General features: G+C 54.1%; 4 protein-coding genes across 4 annotated transcripts; 3 read left to right on the forward strand and 1 right to left on the reverse strand.

Moving 5' to 3' along the window:
- Positions 1-1,457: 1,457 nt before the first annotated feature.
- EAH_00037960 (ribonuclease II RNB family protein, putative) lies at positions 1,458-11,074 on the forward strand (the record flags this gene model as incomplete). The annotated part of the gene is made up of 10 exons (XM_013391982.1): positions 1,458-1,799; positions 2,379-3,983; positions 4,125-4,933; positions 5,082-6,179; positions 6,657-6,806; positions 7,127-7,536; positions 7,977-8,932; positions 9,395-9,600; positions 9,840-9,963; positions 10,226-11,074. The coding sequence occupies 10 exons, from the start codon at positions 1,458-1,460 to the stop codon at positions 11,072-11,074; spliced, it is 6,549 nt and encodes a 2,182-aa protein (XP_013247436.1).
- A 2,376-nt stretch (positions 11,075-13,450) lies between these two features.
- EAH_00037970 (hypothetical protein, conserved) lies at positions 13,451-14,398 on the forward strand (the record flags this gene model as incomplete). Its single annotated transcript, XM_013391983.1, has 1 exon — positions 13,451-14,398. The coding sequence occupies one exon, from the start codon at positions 13,451-13,453 to the stop codon at positions 14,396-14,398; it is 948 nt and encodes a 315-aa protein (XP_013247437.1).
- Positions 14,399-15,154: 756 nt separating this feature from the next.
- Positions 15,155-15,832, reverse strand: EAH_00037980 (hypothetical protein, conserved; the record flags this gene model as incomplete). The annotated part of the gene is made up of 2 exons (XM_013391984.1): positions 15,155-15,269; positions 15,603-15,832. 2 exons carry the CDS (start codon positions 15,830-15,832, stop codon positions 15,155-15,157), a joined length of 345 nt encoding a protein of 114 aa, XP_013247438.1.
- Positions 15,833-16,836: 1,004 nt separating this feature from the next.
- Positions 16,837-22,242, forward strand: EAH_00037990 (hypothetical protein, conserved; the record flags this gene model as incomplete). The annotated part of the gene is made up of 1 exon (XM_013391985.1): positions 16,837-22,242. One exon carries the CDS (start codon positions 16,837-16,839, stop codon positions 22,240-22,242), a length of 5,406 nt encoding a protein of 1,801 aa, XP_013247439.1.
- Positions 22,243-22,368: the final 126 nt, after the last annotated feature.

A 22,368-nucleotide genomic window follows, 5' to 3' on the forward strand; every position in this document is an offset into this window, starting at 1 on the left:
CCTCAGGTGTATATACACCTCATAGTTCTGTGTAGTGTGTATACCTCAGGTGTATGTACACCTGAGGGGTGTATCTATTGTGTATGCCTTAGGTGTTTGTACACATCAGAGGCCTATCCACTGTGTATCCCTTAGGTGTATGTACACCTGAGGGGTGTATCTATTGTGTATGCCTCAGGTGTATGTACACCTCAGAGGTCTGTCCACTGTGTATACCTCAGGTGTATATACACCTGAGGGGTGTATTATGCTCACCTCGGGTGTGTACATACACCTGAGCTGTACATACACCTCAGGTGTGTCGTATGTGCGATACATACTTTGAGGTGTATGAACACCTCAGGTGTATGTACACCTGAGGGTAAGCTTTATTCATTTGAAGAGGTTTATGCTCAACTACGCGGTGTATGTACAGCTGGCGACTGGCAGTAGAGAGAGCGAAAATATTAAGAAGATTTGCTGCTGCAGCATTTGCTGATGCAGTATTTGCTGCTGCAGCATCTGCTGTTGCAGCGTGAAGAGAGAAAGAGACAGAAACAGAAGGAGACAAAGAGACAGAGACAGCCATAGACAAAGAGAAGGAGACAGAAAAGAAACGGAGACAGAGAGACAGAGACAGATAGAGACAAACAGATATAACAAAGACAGAGACAAATTGAGAGAGGTGCACACTGTATGTATTTCAGTGAACAGACAAACCGAAGAATAAGAAAAGGAGACAAAAAGGAGCAAAAAAAGAACAAAGAAAGACAAAAACAGACAGGAAATAAAAGGAGACAGGACGTAAAAGGAGACAGAAAATAGAGATAATGCAAAAGGAGACAAACAGGAGACAGAATACAAAAGGAGACGGAATATAAAAGGAGACAGAGTAGAAAAGGAGACAGAATACAAAGGGCGACAGAGTAGAAAAGGAGACAGAATATAAACGGATACAGAAAAGAACGATAATATAACAAGAGACAGAATGTAAAAGGAGACGGAATGTTAAAGGGGACAGAATAAAAGAGGAGACATAGGAGAGAAGGGGACAGCAAACAAACAGAATAAAAGGAGACAGAAGACAGACAGGAGACAAAAGGAGACATAGAAGAGACAAAAAATGAAGAGAGACGAAGGAGACAGAAAACAGAAGGAGACAGACAGAAAAGGCTAAGAGTTTGCAGAAGGAGAGACAACAAAAAGGAGACAGTAGGAAAAAGGAGACAGAGGAGAGACAGTAGGCAGACAGAGATATAGAAAAGACACAGGAAATAAAAGGAGACAGACAGAAAAGGCTAAGGGTAAATAAGATGAAATATAACAAAAAAGAGAAGGAAGACAAGAGGTGAGACAAACGGAAGACAGCAAATAAAGAGAGACAGAAAAGGAGACAGAAGGGAGACACAAGAAGACAGGAGGAGACAGCTAACAATGTGCATAAACAATAATAAGCTTCTTTTCTTTATGACGCGACGATGCCTCCACATTCTTCTGTTGTTCTCAGCGGGACAGCGAGAGAACCCAACATTAGCAGCAACAGCAGCAGCAACAGCAGCAGCAGCAACGACAGCAGCGGCAGCAACAGCAGCAGCAGCAGCAGCAAAAACAGCAGCAGCAGCAGCAAAAACGGCAGCAGAAACAGAAGTTTAAACGACAGCAACACCAACAACAGCACCAACAGCAGCATCACCTACAGCAACAGCAATAGCAGCAGCAACGACAGCAGCAGCAACGACAGCAGCAGCAACGACAGCAGCAGCAGCATAAGCAGATCTTCCCTGTCTACCCCCTTAGGTCCCCTCATTGTGTTTGCTGCGGTTTCTCTCTCTCCATAAGCTCTCACAGAAGCAGTGAAAAGTCTAGCAAAAACCGCTGTTGCTGCTGTTGCTGCTGCTGTAGCAGCAGCTGCTGCTGCGGCTGCAGCGCATGCACGGAGGCTCTACTTGCTGCATCGGCTGCAATCGAAGGTTCCTCTATTTATTTTTAGTTAAATTTATTTATTATTGAGTTTGTTATTTTATTTACAAAGATATATTTATTGTCTTCTAGCTGTCAGCCTACAGCGGAGCAAACCCCACGCCGCAGCCGCTGCAGCAGCAATAGCAGCAGCAGCAGCAGCAGCACAAGTAGCAGCAGCGGCAGCAACAGCAGCAGCAGCGCTGCCTTCTGTATTGAAAAGGCTAGGACACAGCCTCAGGGACTTCGATGAGGCCCTGCAGTTAATTCTGTTGCCCCTCTTCAGCAGCAGCAGCAACAGCAGCAGCAGCAGCAAAGGCAGCAGCACGAAAAACACGCCAGTGCTGCCTCAGCCAACGAACGGGAGCCACCGCCTGCTGCTGCTGCTGCGTCTGCTGCTGCTATTGCCGCCATGACTGCTGCGGCTGCTGGTGTGTTAGGCGGCTTTAGCCTGGGGGCTTAGCGTCTGTGTCTTCTGTTTAGCAGCAGCAGCAGAAGTAGCAGCAACAGCAGCAGCAGCTGCTGCTGCTGCAGCCCAGGCAATGCTGCACTCACTACGCGGAGTCGGAGGGCGTCTGGCATTGCAACGGCCAGCAGCAAATCTTCCCGCGCCTGCAGCAGCAACAAGCGTTCCAACGCAACCCGCAGCAGCAGCAGCAGCAGCAGCAGCACCAACTCCTGCTGCTGCTGCACCCTGGACTCAACTTCGTTTTTTGAGAGCTTCGCGCACTTCTCTTGGGCCAGCGGATCCAGCAGCAGCAGGAGAAACAGCAGCAGCAGCTGCTGCTGCTGCTGCTGCTGTTGCTGCTGCTTCGCCATCATGTGAATCTCCTCCTCGGCTGGTTGCTAGTAATATTGAGAATAAACAGACCCTTGCGCAGGAACAACGCAAGCAGCAGCAGCAGCAGCTGCTGCTGCAGCAATGGCGGCAGCAGCAGCAGCAGCTGCAAACGGATGGAGCAAGTGGTGCCTTGCGAAGCAGCGCTTCTTCCCTTAGCCAGTCTGCAGCAGCAGAAGGAAATAAACAGCCTAGACAGCAGACGCGGCAGCAGCAGCAACAGCAGCACCAGCAGCAGCAACAGCACCAGCCGCAACAACAGCAGCAGCAGCAACAGCAGCAACACGGAGCACTGGCTGCACAGCAGCAGATCGAAGCAAAAGTACAGCAGCAAATTGCTTGGTTGCTGCACTACCGGATGTGGCAGTACCAGGCGCAGCAGCAACAACAATGGCAGCAACAGCAGCAGCAACTGCTGCTGCAGCAGCAGCTGCAGCAAGCCAGCTGCGGACATCCGTTGCCCCCGGGAGGCTGGGGCTGTCCTTCGGGTCAGCAGCAGCAGCAGCAACTGGTGCAGCAGCAGCAACTGGTGCAGCAGCAGCAGCACGGGCCTCCTTATGCTGTTCATCCAGCTCTGTGGCGGCCTCCAGCCTGCTCAGAACAGCAGCAGCAGCAACAGCAGCAGCAGCTGCTGCAGCAGCAGCAAAAGCGCATTGCTGCAGCACAACGCAAGCTAGAGAGGCAACGAAGGCAGCAGCAACGACAGGAAGAGTATGAACAGCTGCTGCAGCAATTTAAGCAGCAACCAAAGGAATGGGCCGCTGCAGCAACTGCTGCAGCAGCAAAAGCGTTTCGTAAAGGACCAACTGCAGCTGCTGCCGCTGGTGAGACCAGAAGCAGCAGTAGCAGCAGCAGCAGCAGGTGGAGTTTGAGGTGTATGCGCTCTCGGGGGTACCGTAGTGGGGCCTTCTCCCGCAGGACTGTGCTGCAGCACCAGCAGCAGCAGCAGCAGCCGCTGCTGCTGCAGCAGGGCCGTAGCAGCAGAAGACCTCCAAGGCGTCTTTTGCGCTCTCGTCACAGTGACAGTAGCAGCAGCATCGATTGCTCCTCTGCAGCAGCAGCGGGGTTGGGAGCCGACAGCAGCTGCAGCAGCAGCAGCAGGTTATTTGAGCCGTTCTGGTCTCAGGAGACAGCAGCAAGAGCTGCTGCAGCAGGCCTTGCACTGAGAGGCACGATGCATGTACCTGCTACGAAGACGGAGAAGGCGGTGAGCGCCTTCGCATGCTTGTTGCGGATGCTCTTGCTGCTGCTGCTGTTGCTTTTCGTGGTGCTGCTGCTGTTGCTGCTACTGCTGCTGTTGTCTCTTGTAGCTGCGTTGTAGCCTTGTGTGGTTGGTTCTGTGCTGCAGTTGCTGCTTGTGCGTCCTTCGGATGCTGCTGCTGCTGCTGCTGCTGCTGCTCCTTTTCGGGTGTACGTACACCCCGAGACGCGGGAGTGTCTGCATGCATTTGAGATCGGCGGCTTCAGCAACAGAAACAGAGCGATGCATGGAGATAAAGTTGTAGCAACATTTGCTTGCAAAGCGCTTACAGAAAAAGAATGCTGCAGGCTGCTGCAGCAGCAGCAGCAGCAAAACGCACAACTGCAGCACCACGACTGCGCCCTCCAGCAGCAGCAGCAGCAGCAACAGCAGCAAACGAGCGACCCCAGTAAGGAATCACCAAATGCAGTTATCGTTACTGCTGCTCCCTGCGCTGCTGCTGCTGCGGTGACTGCACCTGCAGCTTTGCAAGCAGATGCAGCGGGAGCAGCAGAAGCAGCGTCAGCAGCACCAATAGCAGCAGCAGCAGCAGCAGCAGCAGCCTCTGCTACCGACGATTCTTCTGCTGCAGAAACGGCAGGACGACGGCGCCAAGGCCGCAGCACTAAACTGTGCAAGGGGGAGGGAAGCCGCTGCAGCAGTCCGCAGCAGCAGCAACAGCAGCAGCTACAGCCGCAGCAGCAGCAGCAGCAGCAGGTGGTGCTGCAGCGGCCAACGTGCCGCGTGGTGTATATTGAAGAAAGAGGGAAGGGGACGGAGGAGATCGTTGCAACGATACAACCTCATCTGCATTTAGCAGCAATCCGCCGCTTCTTGAAGCAGCAGCAGCAGCAGGCGCGGCAGCAGCAGCAGCAGGTCTCGTTGCGAGAAATGTTTTTGGTTAAGGCTCAACCCAGGTGTGTCTTTGCGTGGCTGCCCTTCTGTCTTTTAATTAATATTTTCAGTGCTGCGCCGCTGGTGGAGCTGCCGCAGCACCTGTAGCAGCAGCAGCACCTGCGTCTGCCGCATTTTGTCTCTGTTATTTGCATGCGCTGTTTGCCTCAGAGACAGCCGACTACCTCCGTTCCGCGTGCCGCTGCTGTCTCTTCTTCGTGCCGTGCAGCAGCAGCAACAGCAGCAGCAGCGGCAACAGCAGCAGCAGCAGCAAGGACCCCACATTGAGCAGTCGCACCAGCAAGAACAGGATACAGACAAGGAACTGGAGGCAGCAGCAAAATATCTGTTGTCTCTCGCGGGCTCGTCTAAGGCGCTGCTGGTGCTGCTGCGGCGAGGGGACTGGCCGGTGCACATGAAGTCGCCAGCAGCAGCAGCAGGAGCAGCAGCAGGAGCAGCAGCAGGAGCAGGAGAAGCAGCAGCAGCAGCACTAGCAGCAAAGGTGTCTCTATTGGGGCTTAAAGGAGAACCAGCAGCAGAAGCAGACGCAACAGTACAGCTTGCAGGTTTGGAGTTCAGAGATTTCCCTGCTGAGGTGTATGCGCAGCTGCAGCAAACCCTTACCGCTAGCTGCCCTTACACCGGAAACCCTCTTTGGTTGCAACAGGCCATAGACAGCAACACGCGCATCGACTGCAGGCAGCAGAAGCAGCAGCAGCAGCTGCTGCTGTTGCTGCAGAAACAGCAGCAGGAACAGCCACAACAGCTGAAACAGCAGCAAGAGCAGCAGCAGCAGCAACAAACTGCTGCAGCCGTTGAACAGGAAATGGGGCTGAGTTTCTTTCCGTTGCTGCCAGAAGCAGCCTCGGCCCCAGGATCTGAAGCAGCAGCAGCAACAGCAGCAGCAGCAGCAGCAGTGAAACAACTCCCGCTGCGTATCTTCAGCATCGACCCCCCGACAGCAAAAGACCTCGATGACGCCATCAGCATCCGCAGGCTGCCGTCTGCTGCTGCCTTTGCTGCTGTTGCTGCTGCTGCTGCAGCTGAAGAAAGCGGCTCTGGTGGAGGCACCCAACCAGCATCTTCATCATCAGCAGTAGCAGCGCCAGCTGCAGCAGCAACAACAGCAGCAGCAACAGCAGCAGCAGCAGCAGCACTTGAGTTTGAGCTGGGGGTTCATGTTGCTGATGTCTCTTTTTTTGTTCATCGCGGGTCTCTCTTGGATACAGAGGCGAGGCGAAGAGCGACGACAGTTTATCTTGAAAATAAGTGTGTTTTTATTTTTTATTTGTCTCTTTTCATCTTTTTTTCTGTCTCTTTTTGTCTCTTTTTGTTGGTCTATTTGAATGCTGATCTCTGTCTTTCTGTCTCCTTTTGTCTCCGTTTGTCTCTCTCTTTATTTCGCTCTGTCTGTCTCTGATTGTATTTATTTGTCTGTCTGTGTGTCCCGTTTTGTTTCTCTGTGTCTTGTGTCTTTTTATGTCTTTATGTCTGTTCTTCTCTGTCTCCGTTTGTCTTTGTCTCTGTTTCTCTTTGTCTCTCTGTCTATCTCTTCCTCTTCTGTGCTGTTTAATCTCCTCATATCTCTTTTCTTTATTGCTGCTCCTTTGCTGCTGCTGCTATTGCTGCTTCTACTGTTGCTCCTTTGCTGCTCCTGCTGTTGCTCCTTCTATTGCTGCTCCTCTGCTGCTGCTGTTGCTGCTGCTGATGCTGCTGCTGCTGCTGCTGCTGCTGCTGCTGCTGCAGGGTGTACCCTATGCTTCCTCGTGACTTGAGTGAAGGTGTTTGCTCTCTGCTTCCTGGAGCTCCGCGGCTGACTCGCTCGGTCTTCTGCCGTCTTGCTGACGATGGCGCGCTGCTTAGAGCAGGAGAGGCCCCCACCATCATTCAATCCGCGTGAGTTGCTGCTGCTGCTGCTGTTGTTGTTTGTGCTGCTGCTGCTGCTGGTGTGTTGGTGGTGGTGGTGCTGCTGCTGCTGTTCGTGCTGCTGCTGCTGCAGTATTCACGTTTTGTGTTGCTGCTGTCATTGCGGTTGCCAAGATTTCCATGGCTATCTTTTGTGCTTCTGCTGCTGCTGTTACTGCTGCTGCGGCAACAGCAGAAACACATGCAGCGGCAGAAACACCAGCAGCAACGCACGCAGCAGCACCACGACCAGCAGCAACACACGCAGCAGCAACCTGGTTGTAGTGCTGTGGCTGCCGTTGCTGCTGCAGGGCGCGTCTGACGTATTCCCAAGTCGATGAATTCTTAGAGTCACTTTGCTGCTGCATGCAACAGCAGCACCCGAGGTTGCTGCTGCCCGCGCAGCAGCAGCAACAGCAGCAGCTGTTGCTGCAGACGCAGCAGCTCTCCCCGTTGGTGTCTCCTCAGCTGCTGCGCCTCCTCTCCGCAAGAAACGTGCAGCATCTCATCGCCTTCCATCAGCAGCAGCAGCATCAGCACAAGCAACAGCTGCAGCAGCAGCAGCACCAGCAGCGGGTTGAAGTTGGCCGCACCGTGGAGTTGCTGCAGCTGCTGCTGCAGCAAATCGAACGCGAGCAGCAGGAAGCAAAGTTCAGTCCGATGGAGATAGCAGACGTCATTGGCACTGTGCGAGAAGAAGCAGCAAAACATGATATTCCAGGTAGATATTGCTGCTGCTGCTGCTGCTGCTAGTGCTGCTGCTGCTGTTGCTGCTGCTTGCGCAAGTGCTGTGGTTGCTGCTGCTGAGTCTGCTGCTGCTGGTGGTACTGCTGGTGCCGCTATTGTTGCTGCTGGCGCTGCTGCTGTTGGTGTTGCTGCTGCTGCTGTTGCTGCTGCAGTTGCTGCTGCTGCTGCTGTTGTTGCTGCTTTTGTTGCCACTGCTGCGGTTAGTGTTGTTGCTACTATTGCTTTTGTTGCTGGAGTTTCTGTTGCTGCTGCTGTCGTTGCTTTCTTTTGCTGTCGCTGCTTTTGCTGTTGCTGCTTTTGTTGCTGCTGCTGCTTCTGTTGCTGCTGCTGCTTCTGTTACTGCTGCTGCTTCTATTGCTGCTGCAGCTGGTGCGGCGTTGTCTGTTTCGTTTCTTCTGTTGCACGTCTCTTTAGGGGCGATCGCGGAGGATGTGCTGTTGCTGCACCAATTGGCAGCAGGCCGCGGGTTGCTGCGCTGCAGCAGAGGCAGTTTGCAGCTGAATGCTGCTGCAGGCTGGAGTGTCTCATTTGAAAGGCTTCACAGCAGCAGCAACAGCAACAGCAACAGCAGCAGCAACAGCAACAGCAACAGCAGCAGCAGCAGCAGCAGAAAGGGGCCGCTCCGCCTGAAGATAATTAGGGAGCAGAGGCCCTGGGCTCATTCAATGGTGGAGGAGGCGATGGTGTTGGCTAACCACGTTGTTGCTGCGCGTATTGTTAGCGAAAACAGAACCGCAGCAGCAGCAGCAGCAGAAGCTGCTGCTGCTGCTGCTGCTGGAGCACAAGCAGCAGCGGAAGCTGCAGTACCTGGAACAACGACCGCAGCAGAAACAGCCACCCCAGGAGCTATCGCTGATGCTGCTGCTGCACCACCGAAATATGAGGCGTCTTCTGCTGGTGAACAACAAGCAGCAGCAGCAACAACAGCAGCAACGACAACAACAACAGCAGCAGCAGCAGCATCAGCTCCTACTGCTTCTCCTGTGGTGTTTGGGGGTGTCGTGCGGAGACACTGCAGCAGCAACGCTCAAGCAACTCGGCGAGTGCTGCAGCTCATCGGCCCATCTCTGGCGAGAGAATTTCGGGTGTATGTACACTCCAGAAAGCAGCAGCAACAGCAGCAGCAACAGCAGCAGCTAGAGGAAGTGGCTGCAGCTGCTGAGCCTACAGCGAGGAAGAGTGCATCGGGGAGGCTTCTATCTAACACTGCAGACACACCTGCCTTCTCTGCAGCAGCAACAGCAGCAGCAGCACATGCTGCTGCTGCTGCTGACGCTGCTGCTGCTGCCGATGATGATGATTGCACAGAGCCAGCTTTGGGGGAGTTGTTGAATTTCTGCTCCTCTCGAATGTCCCCGCAGGCCTTTGGCGTAGGAATTCGCTGCTGCTGCTGCTGTTGCTTCTGCTGTTGCTGCTGCAGCTGTTGTTGCTGCGGTGGATATCGCTGTTGCTGTTGCTGCTGATGTTGTAATTACTGATGCTGCTGATGCCGTTATTGCTGATGCTGCCGCTGTCTTGATGCCGGTGCCGTTGCTGCGGGTGGTGGTGGTGGTGACAGTGCTGCTGCTGCTGCTGCTGCTGCTGCTGCTGGGCGGCGAGAGTTTTCCGAGTCGCCGTTGTTTTTGTAGATGCAGCAGCGGCTGCTGCTGTTGTGCTTCTACTATGATGCTGCTGCTGCTGTTGCTGCTGCTTGCTGTTTCTGGTGGATGCTGCTGCAACTGGTTGCTACGACTGCTGCTGCTTGCTGCCACTGGTTGCTGCTCCTGCTACTGATTGCTGCTGCTGTTGCTGCTGCTGTGTTGCACTAGGCCCTCTGCTTCGCCTGCTTGAAGGATCTGCTGCCTGCGGAGTATGTCCCTAGCCATAGGGTCGTAGCTGCAGCAGCACCTCCATCTGCTGCTGCAGCGGATACCAGCAGCAGAAGCAGCAGCAACAGCAGCAGCAGCAGCAGCACAGATGAGGACCCCACATGCGAATTAGCTACGTGCGTCTCTCCGTCTCTACCTGGCACAAATTCAAATGAGCCCCTTTCCGCTGAGTAGGTTGCCTCTATTGCTGCTCTTGCTGCTGCTGTAGCTTTCTCCGCTCTGTGCTGCTGCTGTTGCTACTGCAATTGGTGTTGTATGGGTGGTTTGTAAGGTACTGTTTCTCCTATCATTGCTACCTTGTCGAAGATGCTTCCTTTTAATGTTTCTGCCGTAGTTTTTAATGCCGCTGCTGCTGCTGCTTGCGCTGCTATTGCTGCTGTTACTATTGCTGCTGCTGCTGCTGCTGCAGACACTGGGGCCTTGCACTTCCGGTGTATCTCCACTTCACTTCGCCCATTCGACGCTACGCGGATATTTTGGTCCATCGAATTTTGCAGACGCCAAACACCCTGACCTCCCTCGCTGACTTAGAAGTAAAGCTGTTGCTGCTGCTGCTGTTGGTGTTGCTGTTGTCGTGTTGCTTCTGCTACTGCTGCTGCTGTGTTGCTGCTATTGCTGCTGTTGCTGTTTTTATGTGTTTGGGTGCTGTGGTAGTGTTGCTGTTGTGTTGTTGGTGTTGCTGCTGCTAGTTCTCTGCTGCTGCTGCTGCTATTGCTGCTGTTGCTGCTGCTGTTATTGCTGCTATTGCTGCTGCTGCTTTACTGCAGCTTGTGTGTTGTGGGGTGTACGTTGCAGGCGACCTGTCTTCATTGCAACCGCAGCAAACGCCGCGCTGAGGACGCGCAGCTGTCTTTTTTTAGTTGGGTAGTTAATCAGTTTCTTAAAGCTGCACATCCTCAGGGGCTTGTCTACGGTTTTGCTTCTGTAGCACACATTCATGTTCCGAATTCTCGCCAGCCTGCAGCAGCAGCAGCACACGCTGCAGCAGCAGCAGCAACAAGTGCAGCAGCAGCAGCAGCTTCTCTTTCGGAACGAGAAAAGTTGCAGGAAATTATGCCGGAAGCAAATCCTTCGGACTTCAACTCCACCTCACGCGAAGCCTCCACTGCAGCAGCAGACGCAGAAGCAGCAGAAGCAGCAGCAGAAGCAGAAGCAGCAGAAGGTGCCGCTGAGGAAGAGGTCCCCACACAGCCGGCGCTGCAGCTGTTTGTCCCGCTGCTGCGGCAGGCGCGCAGCTGCAGTCTCACTACCCTTGGGCTGGAGCTGGTATCGTGGAACGAAGAGGAGGCCCCTGCTGCTGCTGCTGCTGCTGCTGCAGCAACACCCTCTGCAGCCTTCCATGGAAGCCCCTGCGTTCGTTCGATTCGCGTCCGTAGGCTGAGGAGGCCGGATGATGCGGCGCCTTCGCAGCAGCAGCAAGAACAGCAGCAGCAGCAGCAACAACAGCAGCAACAGCAGCAACAGCAGCAGGATTCCTTCGTGCCTGCTGATGAAGAGACAGCTGAGCTGCTGCGGGGTCCCGGAGGCTGTCTAAGTGGCTTAGCGGAGGGAGACGAAGCGGTGCTGCATTTATTTGATGAAGTGCGAGTGCTGCTGCTACCTGGAGAGAGACAGTGGGTTGTGAGGCTTTGCTTCGATCCGTAGAGAAGCAAAAGCAGCTGTCGCAACTTTGCTTTTCTTTATTTTCTTCTCTCTTGTTTATTTTATTATATTATATTTTTTATTTTGTCTCTTTTTGTCTCTTTTTCTCTGCTTTTTATGCTGGTTTATTTGAATTCGACTTCTTCGCTTTCCCTCCAATATTCGTCTTTTCATAGTTTGCATCACTTAGTTGGCGTATACAGCGCTGAAAGATTATTATTATTATTATTATTATTATTTGTTATTATTTATTATTATTATTACTGCTATTATTATTTGTAGTAGTATGATTACTATCATTGTTTTTTGTATTATTATTATTACTTAGTACTATTATTACTTACTTTTATTATTATTTAGTTACAACTACAACAGTAATTGCGAATATTATAATTGTACTAGTATTATTTATGTAGTTAATATATATATATGCTTATACTTGTATGCATATCTGTATATATGTATACCTAAATATATATATATATATATGTTGTTGCGTAGTTATATTATTACAAGTGTAAATCTACAGCTTCTAGATTCATGCACTCTGCATAAAATCTGCACATGCTACATTTCAGTTTTGATTATTTTCATCTTTACTAATAATAATAAGTAACAATTAATAGTAATAGTAATAATAACCATAGTAGTAGTAATAATAAGAATAATAAGAATAAGGATAAGTATTAGAATGCGAATAAGAATAAGAATTAGAATAAGTTTAAGAATAAGAATATTATTAATAATACCTGTTTTATCTCCGCCTCTCTCGATGCAAGTAATTATGAGATCATTAAGCAATGCCTTTATTGAATACTAATAAATTATTATTAAATATTATTAAATAATATATATATGCAATGTCTATTTATTTGTTTTTATTATATAATATACATACAGGATACATCTTTACTTATAAAGAAGCACTGATACACACACAGTCGATACAGTGCAGCAGGCGCAGGCAACATCATCGGGTTTGCTGCGGGGTGTACATACACCTTACGGTTTTCAATCTGCTTCTCTTTATTTATTCTCTCGCTGCTGACAGCTGCGCCTAAGGTGTACAAACACCCCATCACATGCACGCTTAACTGGACCCATCAGTGCTATCACCAGTAGCAGCAGCTGCTCCTGTGCAGCAGCAGCAGCTCCTGTTACAGCAGCAGAAGTTGCTGCAATGTCAGCAGCAGCAATTCCTATACAGCAGCAGCATCAGCAGCAGTGGAAGCAAACTGCCTAGCCACAGGAGGAACGTTAGCAGTAGCAGCACCAGCGGGAGTCGTAACAGCAGCAACAGCAGCAACGGATGGTGTAGCAGCAGGAGAGACAGCAGCAGCAACAACACGAGCTGTAGCGTTTCCTATAACTGCAGCAAATAGCAGTTTCCGTAGTTTCAGCGTTGCCTGCTGCATCAGCTGCTGCTGCTGCTGCTGCTATCCTATGGGGGAGCGCGTCGCTTACTCGGTGAATGCTTGCGGTGTACAGACACCGCAACTGTGTGTAGTATCAGCAGCAGCGAACAATCCTAGTTACGAATAAAAATAAATACAGTGTACATACACCTCAGGAAAATGCACACCACACACACACACACACACACACACACACACACAGATCGAGAGCAGCAATTTTCTCTCTATTGAGGCTGTCCTGGGGTCTGGTTGCTCTCAACTGCTACAAAGAAATGCGAATAGGCAAATATGCATATTAAGTGTGCCGCAGCAGCAGCTGCTGCAGCAACAGCGGCAGCAGCAGCAGCAGCAGCCCCGATGGTTTGATTTGAACCCCCCAGAACGTTAGCAGTTTGCGTTCAAGAGATGCTCTTTACTCGTGTGTTCGATTAAATTACTTAATTGTAATTCTATTGTTGTATTCATTTGCAGAAACAAAACTCTGAACAGGTGGGAGCTCCCTAACACAACTGCAACAACAACAACAACAACAACAGCAGCAGCAGCAGCACCAGCAGCAGGGGAAGCTGCTGCTGGGTCGTGTGTTGCTGGTGCTGGTGCTGCTGCTGCAGGACCTTCTACGCATTACACATCTATTAAATACTCACTTTGGCTTAAGAAGCTCCAGTTGGACCCCTACGTACAGCTGCGGCAGCAGCAGCAACAGCAACAGCATCAGCAGCAGCAACAGCAGCGGGAGCAGCAGCAACGATAGCAGCAGAAGCGAGAGAAACATCACGAAATCGGCAGAAGCATGCTGTTCGAGACGTTGTGGCTGCTGCGTCAGCAGCTGCAGCAGGACAGTCAACGCCAGCAGCTTGCACTGCGGCAGCAACAAAAGCCTTGAAGTCCTGAGCACGGCAGCAGCAACAACAACAACAGCAACAACAGCAGCAGCAACAGCAGGGCCAGCAGCAGCAGCAACATGCCGTCGTCTCAGAAACGAGGCTTATCACCCATTATCGATGCACCACCACCACACCCGAGTGTTGCTGCTTCACCTCTTCAGCAGTCGCTGCAGGGTGCTCAGCTGCAGCAGCAGCAGCAAGTGGAGCTGCAGCAGCAGCTGCAGCAGCAGCAGGTGTCTCTCCGGCAACTCAAGCGCCAGCGGCTGCTGAGCGTTGAGGGGAGTACGCGTAGAGGGCGAAGCCCCCCGCTTCAGCCTCCTGTACAGCAGCAGCAGCAACAGCAGCAGCTGCTGCTGCTGCAGCAAGAGCGGCAGCAGTTACAACGTCAGCAGCAGCAGCCGCAACTGCTCCAACAGCTACAACAGCAGCATACGTGCGTCTCTGCAGGCCGCAAGCGCTCCCTCTCTTCAGTGGTGCCCCTTGTGAAGTCAAGCCGCATAAAAACGGCCGCAGGAACTACTGGTGCAGCAGCAGTCTCAGCAGCAGCAGCGGAAGCAGCGGGGCCAGCGCTTGCAACAGCAGCAGAAACTGCAGCAGCAGCAGCACCAACTCCACCAGCAGCAGCAGCAGCCGCAGCAGCTGTTGGGCCTGAGCCCCCTCCTGCCCCAGCATCTTCTTGTGTAGCGCTTGTGCCGTATGTACAGAACCCAGTGTATGAACCCCTATTGCGGCCGCTGCAGCAGCAGCGATTGTTGCTGCAGCGGCAGCAGCAAGAGCTGCTGCTGCAGAAGCCTCTGGATCCCCTTGCCGAGCTGGCGAAGCTGCAGCAGGAGGAGCAGCAAATCGGTGGCTTAACTGCAGCAGCAGCAGTGGAGAGGGATGGTTTGCTGCTGGTCTCAGCAGCAGCAGAAGACTCTGAAGAGGAGCAGCAACAGCAACAGCAGCAGCAGCAAGAGCAGCAGGGAGAGGACCCGCTGCTGCGCACCGCGTCACAAACCTCGCAAGGAGCCATGAGTGTAGATTGAATTGTCTGTTTCAGTAAAACAATAGGGGTAGCAGCTGATGCTGGCTGCTGCAGCAGCTGCTGCAGTTTCTGCTGCTGCGTAGAACTGCCATGCTTCCAGCGCAGTTCTTCTCTGTGCAGCAGAGCAGCAGCAGCACCAGCTGCTGCAGCAGCTGCAGCAGAAGCAATTGCTGCTGCACTTTCGGGATCACCTCAGGGGGTGCCGTGTCTTGAATGTATCAGTGGCTGCATCAGCAGGGAGAGCACATGATGGCATGCTGCTGCTGCAGAAGCAGGTGCGTCTGTTACTGCATCTGCTGCAGCTGCAGCAGCAACAGCGACAGCTAGTGCTGCAACACGCCCGGCTCTGCTTTAGCATGAGCACAGGCAAATAGGGAGGTGGCTGTACACCGTAAGGCCGGGCGGCCCACAAAGAGGGGAACCGCTCGCTGCTACAGCTGCTGCAGTTCGCGCTGCTGCAGCTTTGCCAGTTGCAGTTGCTTCTGCGGTTGCCTTCGCGGCAACATTAGCAGAGACGACGGCAGCTCCTGAAGCAACATTTTGGGGCCTCATAACCGCACGTATTTCGGTCGAGAAGATTTTGATTACGTTGCCGCTGCTGTTGCTGTGCTGTTGCTGCTGATGTGGGTAGTAGTAGTTGAGCCTGGGTAGCCACTACATAGTTGCTGCTGCTCTGCTGCAGCCGGTGCTGCGTAGCTCCAGACTTTGCGCAGCACGTTGTTCCCGCGTAGCAGCAGCAGCAGTTCCTGCTGCTGCTTTAGCCTTGCTGCTGCTGTATAGCAGCGAATATCTGCGCAGCGAGTTGGTCTGCCTGCTCTAAGTTTGCTGCCTGCACCTTATTGTCGTGGGCCTGTTGAAAGGCAGCCACGAATCTGCAGACAAGCAGCAGCAGCAGCAGCAGCAGCAGCGGCATGAATTACACGGCCAACACCAACAGCAAGCCGCACACAGCAGCAAACGAGATCATGCAGCAAACAAACTTCAAACACCAACCTATATAACTATTAAATAAACATACACCGAAAATATGTACTAATCGCATAGGCATACACAGCATGCAGCAACATGCAGCTGTCTGTTCACCACTGCAGCACATGCGCAGCACGCCCCTGCAAGTAACAGGCCGCCACAGAGCCGCAGGCGACTAAAATGCGAACAACGAGCCTGCAGCAGCTGCAGCAGCAGCAGCAGAGGAGAGGACCTACCGTTTTGCTTTCTGAGGCCCCACTTCTGCTGCTGCTGCTGCTTCCAGCTGTTGCCAGAAGTTGTCGGCGTGCTGCATGCGTCTCCCTACATCGGCACAAACTGCAGGAGGAACGGGTTCTTGAGCAGCAACGGGCTGTGCTGCTCCTGTTGCTGCTGCTGCTGCTGCCTCGGCTGCTGCACCCCCTGCTGCTATAGCGGGCGACTGGCCCCAGGAGCTGCTACTGCTCATCGTGAAGCTCTGAATGGTTGCTCCTCCTCGGCAAAGTGTAATCCCGTGGGTTGTTGCAGCTCCTGCTGTAGCAGCGGCTGCTGCTGCTGCTGCTGCAGTTGCTGCTGCTGCTGTAGCTGCTGTATGTACGAGGGCACAACCGAGAGGCCAGCGTAGCGAGATAAAGAGACGTGATATAATTAATTAAAGATAATAAGCAATGCGTTAAATTTGCATAATTCAGAAGAAGAGCTGACGTGATGCTGCTGCGGCCCCGCGGTGTGTCTGTGCTGCTGTGCTGCTGCCATTGGGCCCTATGGTGTTCTGCAGCGGCAGCAACGGCAGCAACAGGTATGAAGCTGAAGCACTGCTGCTCGGTGAAAGAGTAAGCAATTAATTGTCTGCTTCTTCATTAGAAGATACGCCTGAGACAAATCTGCTCTACGCTTCAGGGCCGTGGCGGTGCAGCCGTGACTCTGTTGCTGCTGCTTCTGCTGCTGCTGCTTCTGCTGCTGCTTCTTCTGCAGCTGCTGTGGCCGTTGTTGCTGCTGCATTAGGGGCAGCAGCGGCAGCAGGAGCAGCAGCAGCAGAAGACAAGTAATATGCTCTCTGCAGGGACTAGTGTGTATAAAGCCCCTGAGCATCTGTAGCAGCTGCACAAGTAAAACCAACTTGAAATAGACTGTTGCTGCTGCCGATGATGATATGCATGCACATGTGTGTAGACGTCGGCATAGTTGTCTCGATTGCTTGTAGCGCCCTGTCTTGAGAACGACTGTACCGCGGCAGCAGCAACACTAGCAGCAGTACCAATAGCAGTAGCAGCACTAGCAGTAGCAGTAGCAGCACGAACAGCAGCCTCGAGAGCTTCAAATTTATGCAACAGCAGCAGCAACACCAATTCACAGAGTAGGGCCTATACAGGGAAGTGTGTACAGCTTGAGAAACGCCTGAGGACGAACTCTCCTCAGGCTGCTGCTGCTGTTGCTGGTGTTGCTGTTGCTTGATTCAACAAATGACTTACAATGAGAATCATGGCTGCGTGTGCCTTGTCACGTGCAGCAGCAGCAGACAGACGCAGGCTTCATCAGGCCACTGCCCGCAGCAGCAACGGCAGCTGCAGCAGGACGAGCAGCAGCAGCAGCAGTAGCAGCAGCAGCAGAAACAGCAGCTACTCCAACAGGGGGGAGAAGAAAAGGCCACAGAGGAGCCCCTCCTTAGAACTGCTACAAAGGGGAACTGCGCGGATACGGGCGTTGCTGCGTCGAGGCCGCAGCAGGAGAAAAGAAGCTGCTGTTGCTGATTCTCCTGCTGCTGCTGCTCTGGCCCCTTCTGCTCGCATTGCTGCATCTCCCGCTGCTGCTCTGGCCCCTTCTGCTCGCATTGCTGCATCTCCCGCTGCTGCTGCTGGCGTTGCTGGTCCCATTTTACTCAGCAGCAACGAACAAAAGCTGCGTCAACTAGGGCACTGCGCGGTGTCTCAGGAGCGTTTGCCCTCAGGGTCAGGTATAGTAGGTATTCCAAAGGCCCCAGGAGCTGCTGCTGCTGCTGCTGAGAGCAGCAGAAGCAGCAGCAGCAGGAGCATAACCCATTGCAGTTCCCCGCTGCGGATAGATGTACTTGAGCCAGTGCAGAGAGGCGCTAAAAACTCCCGAACGCAACTTTGCGAAAATGGCAACGCTGTAGCTGCTGCGGCTGCTGCACGTGCTGCTGCTGCTGCGCATGTTGCTGCTGCTGCGCTGGCTGCTGCTGCTGTGACGCCGGGAGAATCGTCTCTGCCCGCACTTGTCGAGTGCAGCGGCTTCCCGCAGACTCTTCTGCACCACCGAGCTGCTGCTGATGCTGCTGCCGTTATTCCTTTGGCGCCTGAAGTGGCTTGCACCGCTGTAGAGCAACTGCAGCAGCAACTGCAGCAGCAGCTGCAGCAGCAGCTGCTGCAGCAGAAAAAACAAGAACAACAGCAGCATCAACGTGTTCTGCATGCCTTCTCACTACAACGTGAGAGAACCCTGGAAGAGTTACAGGACTCATCGCCCGGTGCGCCAACTGCTTCTGCTGCTGCTTCCCCTACTGCATCTGATGCTGTTTCAGTTAATACTGCTGCTGCCAATGCTTCTAACACTGCTGCCTCTGCAGTTTATGCGTCCCTAAAAGCAAGCATGGCCGCATCCACCTCGATCTGCTGCACAAGAGCAGCACGACGGACAGAAGAGAACCCCAAGGAAGTGCTGGCGGCTGTTGCAGCTGGCGGACCAGGTGCAGCAGCAGACGAACAAACGCAGCAAGTGCAACAGCAACAGCAGCAACAGCAGCAGCAACAGCAACAACAGCAACAGCAGCAACAACAGCAGCAACAGCAGCAGCACCAACAACTAAGAGATACTCCATCACATGCAGGTGCTGCGTGTGAGGTGCTGTCGCCAAGGAAGCTTGGCGGGTTGTGTACAAGCAGCAGTGGCGGCAGCAGGAGTAGCAAACACTACAACAGCAGCAGCAACAGCAGCAGCAGGAGCCACTGGGAAGGTAACTGCGGGACTGCAGCATTGCGGTTGAAAATTTGCATGCGCTTGCGCGAGCAGGCGCTGTTGCTGCAGCAGCTGGAAGAGAGGTTTCTGCTCAGGCAGCAGCTCCTCAATGCTGATCGGTACGCAAAGGGGTTGCGGTGTATGTGCAGCTGCAGCAGCAGCAGCCGCAGCAAGACAAACAAGAACTCATCAATACGTGAAGCTCAGCCAGACGCAGCAGAAGGGGTGCCCGCAGATGGCACCGGCAGCAGCAAATCAACAGAGTTAGGGGGGAGTGTGCCTCAGTCACCCCTGCAGCAGCAGCTGCAGCAGCAGTTGCAGCAGCAGCAGCAGCAGGGCGTGAAACTCTTGCAGACCCTGCAGCAACTAGAGAGGGAGGATACTGCAGAGGGCGTTGGGTTCGCTCAAGTGAGCAAGGGGGTGTGCAGCAGCAGCAGCAACAGCTACAGCAACCAACGCAAAATCCAAGAAGTGGCGGCCCACGGGGCTGCATGCATCATGCCTTACCAACCGAGTGCAGAGTATCTTGGAGGGTCAGCATTAGCAGCAGCTGCTGCAGCAGGACTATCAGCAATGCATTCAGCAGCAGCAAAGCAAGAAGCAGCAGCAAGAGCTGCACTGGCATGCAAGACCGCTGCACCACCGCTCCCTCCACGAGGGTTTGACAGCCCTCCACTCAAGGCAGCCTTAGCAGCGGCGGGCGACTCGGCAAAGCAGCAGCAGCAGCAGCAGCAAGATGTAGAGATTTCAGTCTCTGCAGAGCCCCTGCAGCATGCAGTGGCAGCCGCTGAAGCTACGACCCGTGCAACATCCGCCTCCGTCTTCAGGCGGGGGCCAGAGCTTGCAAGCACGGAATGCAGCGAGGCAGTAGCAGTAGCGGCAGCACCTGCTGTTGCTGCAGCAACACAAGCACATGGAACTGTTCGCCTGAGTGTGCCTGACGGCTCTAGCAGCAGCAGCAGCAGCAGCAGCAGCACCCTCAGCAGCAGCAGCAACAGCGGCAGACCAGGGGGCCCTGGCTGCGTGTGTCAGTGCCGCTGCGGATTCCTCAGGCAGCGACGAATGTTTGCGCTGCCTGGAGAGACGCTGCAGGCAGCAGAGGCAGCAGCAGGAGCCAATGCAACAGCAGAAGCAACAGCAGCAACAGCAGCAACAACAACAACAATAACAACAACAGCATCAGACCGCTCAAGTGAATCCGATCGGAAGCCTCTGTTGCATCCCCGAGTAAATTACCTAAGCAGCATATGCTCTACTTTGGCAGCAGCAGCAAGAACAGCAGCAGTGCCAGTACCAGCAGCAGCAGCAGTAGCGTTGGCATGCGCATATGTTCTAAGATACCTGCTGCATGCAGTGATGAGGTGGTTCATCTACATATTTGGGTGTGCTGCTGCGAATGTGTATTTGCTGCTGGTGCCGCTGCAGCGGGCGCTCCCCCAGCCTCTTCATTCGCCCAAGCAGTCCCAGACAGCGGGTCTTCTCTGGGGGCTGTTGCAGCACGAGCTGCAGCAGAAGCTGCAGCAGCAACAGAAAGTCTTGCTCCAGGAGCACAACAGCGACCGGACAGCAGCAGTAGCAGAAGCAGCAGCAGCAGTGCAGCAAGCCCTGCACCTGGTTAAGAACGCAGAACAGGCTTTGTTGGGATCCGAAGCAGCCCACGAGTTGCTGCCACAGGCCCATTATTACAGCAACAAAGCCAACGACGACGCGTTGCAGCAACTGAATCCTGCTGCTGCTGTTTCTGCTGTTGCTGCCGCTGCTTCCGATGTTCCAGAAAAGCAGCAATGGGAAGCCTGCCCTCATGCGACACCAGCCAGGGCGGCACGAAGCCCCAGAAGCACCAAAGAAAGTAGCAGCAGCAACAGCAGCAGCAGCGGCAACGGCGAATTGCAGCGGCGGCGGAAGGAGTTGAACAGGGACCTTGGAGGCTCTGCTGAGCAGCATTCGTCTGTTCGAGTGTTGGCACAGCAGCACCACCCACAGCGCATGCACAAAGCAATCTTCCCGATGACCCCGGAAGGAGCAGCAGCAGCTGGTGTTGCTGCTGCTGCTCCTGCTCCCCCCCCTGCTGTTGCTGCTGCAGCGAGCATCCCTGCGCCTCAGCAGCAGCGCCGCAAGGCCCCGAGCTGCGGCTCCCAATTACTCTTATCTGAACCCCCTGCCCCTCAGCCTGTGCCTCTGAGGAAGTTAGGGGGGTCTTGTTTAGAGTTGGAAGGGAGCATTGCTGCACAAGAGGAGCTCATGCAGCTGCGAGGTGCTGCTTTCCTCAGAAGCACTCCCGCTGCTGTGATGCCGACGCTGCACACTGCAGCAGCTGCAGCAGCAACAGCAGCAGCAATAGCAGCAACGGCGCCGTCTCCCCCCTGCAGACAAACGGCCCATCAGCAGCAACACAGCCACCCTACACTCACGGTCCCAGTCATGAACAGACTAGGGGAGGAAGCTCCACAGGAAGATGCTGGTCGTGCTGTTGTTGCTCCTAGCGCTGCTGCTGCGGCTGCTGCTTTTGCAGTTGAGGAGCAACCAGCTAGGTTCGCCGTCCACAGTGACCTTTCGTGCTGCACACTGCTGCCCAGCAGCAGCAGCAGCAGAATCGGAAGCCTGGTAGCCACTACTGTGACGGAAGTTCAATCTCCGACCCCTCAGCAACAGGATCAACTACAGCAGCAGCAACAACAGCGGCAGCAACAGCCTCACCAGCAACAACTGGGAAGCCAGAGGCTGCCGAACAGGGTACAGGAGCTCAACGATCCCATGCAGTTGCTTCGCGTGACCCATAGGCTGCAACCGCAGCAGCAGCAAATGTTGCAGCTGCTGCAGCAACACCAACAACTGTGCGCTGGGAGGATTCAAAGGGTTCCCTTGACGTATTGTAGGGCTTCTTCTGGAGAGGTACGGCCGTCGTCACGTCCCCACCTACAGGAGGAAAAGGAACAGCAGCAGCAACAACAACAGCAGCAACAGCAGCAGCAGCAGCAGCAGCGCATCCTTTCCCCCCAGCAGCAGCCTTATCCCCTACAGCAGCAGCAACAGCAGCAGCACTCTCAACCGCGAAGGCGAGCTCATGGCCTAACAAAGACCCATGAAGCGGGTTCCCCGCTGCAGCCGGTGAACGCAGCAGCTGCTACCAACACTGCAGCACCAGTGCCCCCAACACACCGCAGCACAGGCGATGCTCTCTACAGCAGACAGCCTGTTTGCTGCCGCTCTCGGGGAGAGTCATACGCGCCTACTGCTACGGGAGGGAAGCTTCCGCACTCCGCCGCACAGCAGCAGCAGAGGAAGCAGCAGCAGCAAACTCAGGATGAACTGTGGCGCTGCGTAGACCGCAGTAGAGAACGCCACGAAGAAAGGCACTTATGGCGCCCGCAGGCAGGCAACCGCCAACAGCAGCAGCAGCTGCAGCCGCAGCAGCAACACCAACACATGGTTTCGTGCGGCGAAAATGCAGCTGCCTACCGCCAAGTGCAGCAGACAGTGCAAATACGGAGTGCATCAGGTGTTGCAGAAGCCCCGCAGGCGATGGGTGCAATCAGGCGGAGGAGGAGCAGCTGCAGCAGCATTCAAAGCGGCAGCAACACACAAACCCCACGGACAGGAAACAGGGAGTCCGTGCCTGCACACCCTAGACAAGGGAGCTATCGTTTTAGCTGGACAATGAAGAACAGCTCCCCAATAGCACCTGCCGCTGTTGGGGCTGCAGGCGTGGCAGCAGCATGTGCTGGAGCCATTGCAGGCGCTGCAGCGGCAGCTCGTCAAGGGAAACTGCCGCGTGCAGCACCCCCAGGCAAAGGTGACGGACTGACAGGAATTCAGTGCAGCAAGCGCCGCACTTTGGCAGAGAGAGCAGCGAGAAGGGCCAGGCGCATAGTACGTGAGGAGTTCTTCGGGGCTGATGAAGCGTGAGAGGCTGCAGCGCTGTGCAACTGCACTAGCTGGTCGTTCCCACAGCCCCACAGACAACATGCAGCAGCCAGCGGCGCCCCACAGCAGCCCAGCAGCGCTCACGGTAGCTGTTGGGACAGAAAAAGC

Source organism: Eimeria acervulina, genomic scaffold (genome assembly GCF_000499425.1).
Source record: "Eimeria acervulina Houghton genomic scaffold, Eah_scaff425, whole genome shotgun sequence".
In the NCBI taxonomy this organism is placed as follows: domain Eukaryota; phylum Apicomplexa; class Conoidasida; order Eucoccidiorida; family Eimeriidae; genus Eimeria; species Eimeria acervulina.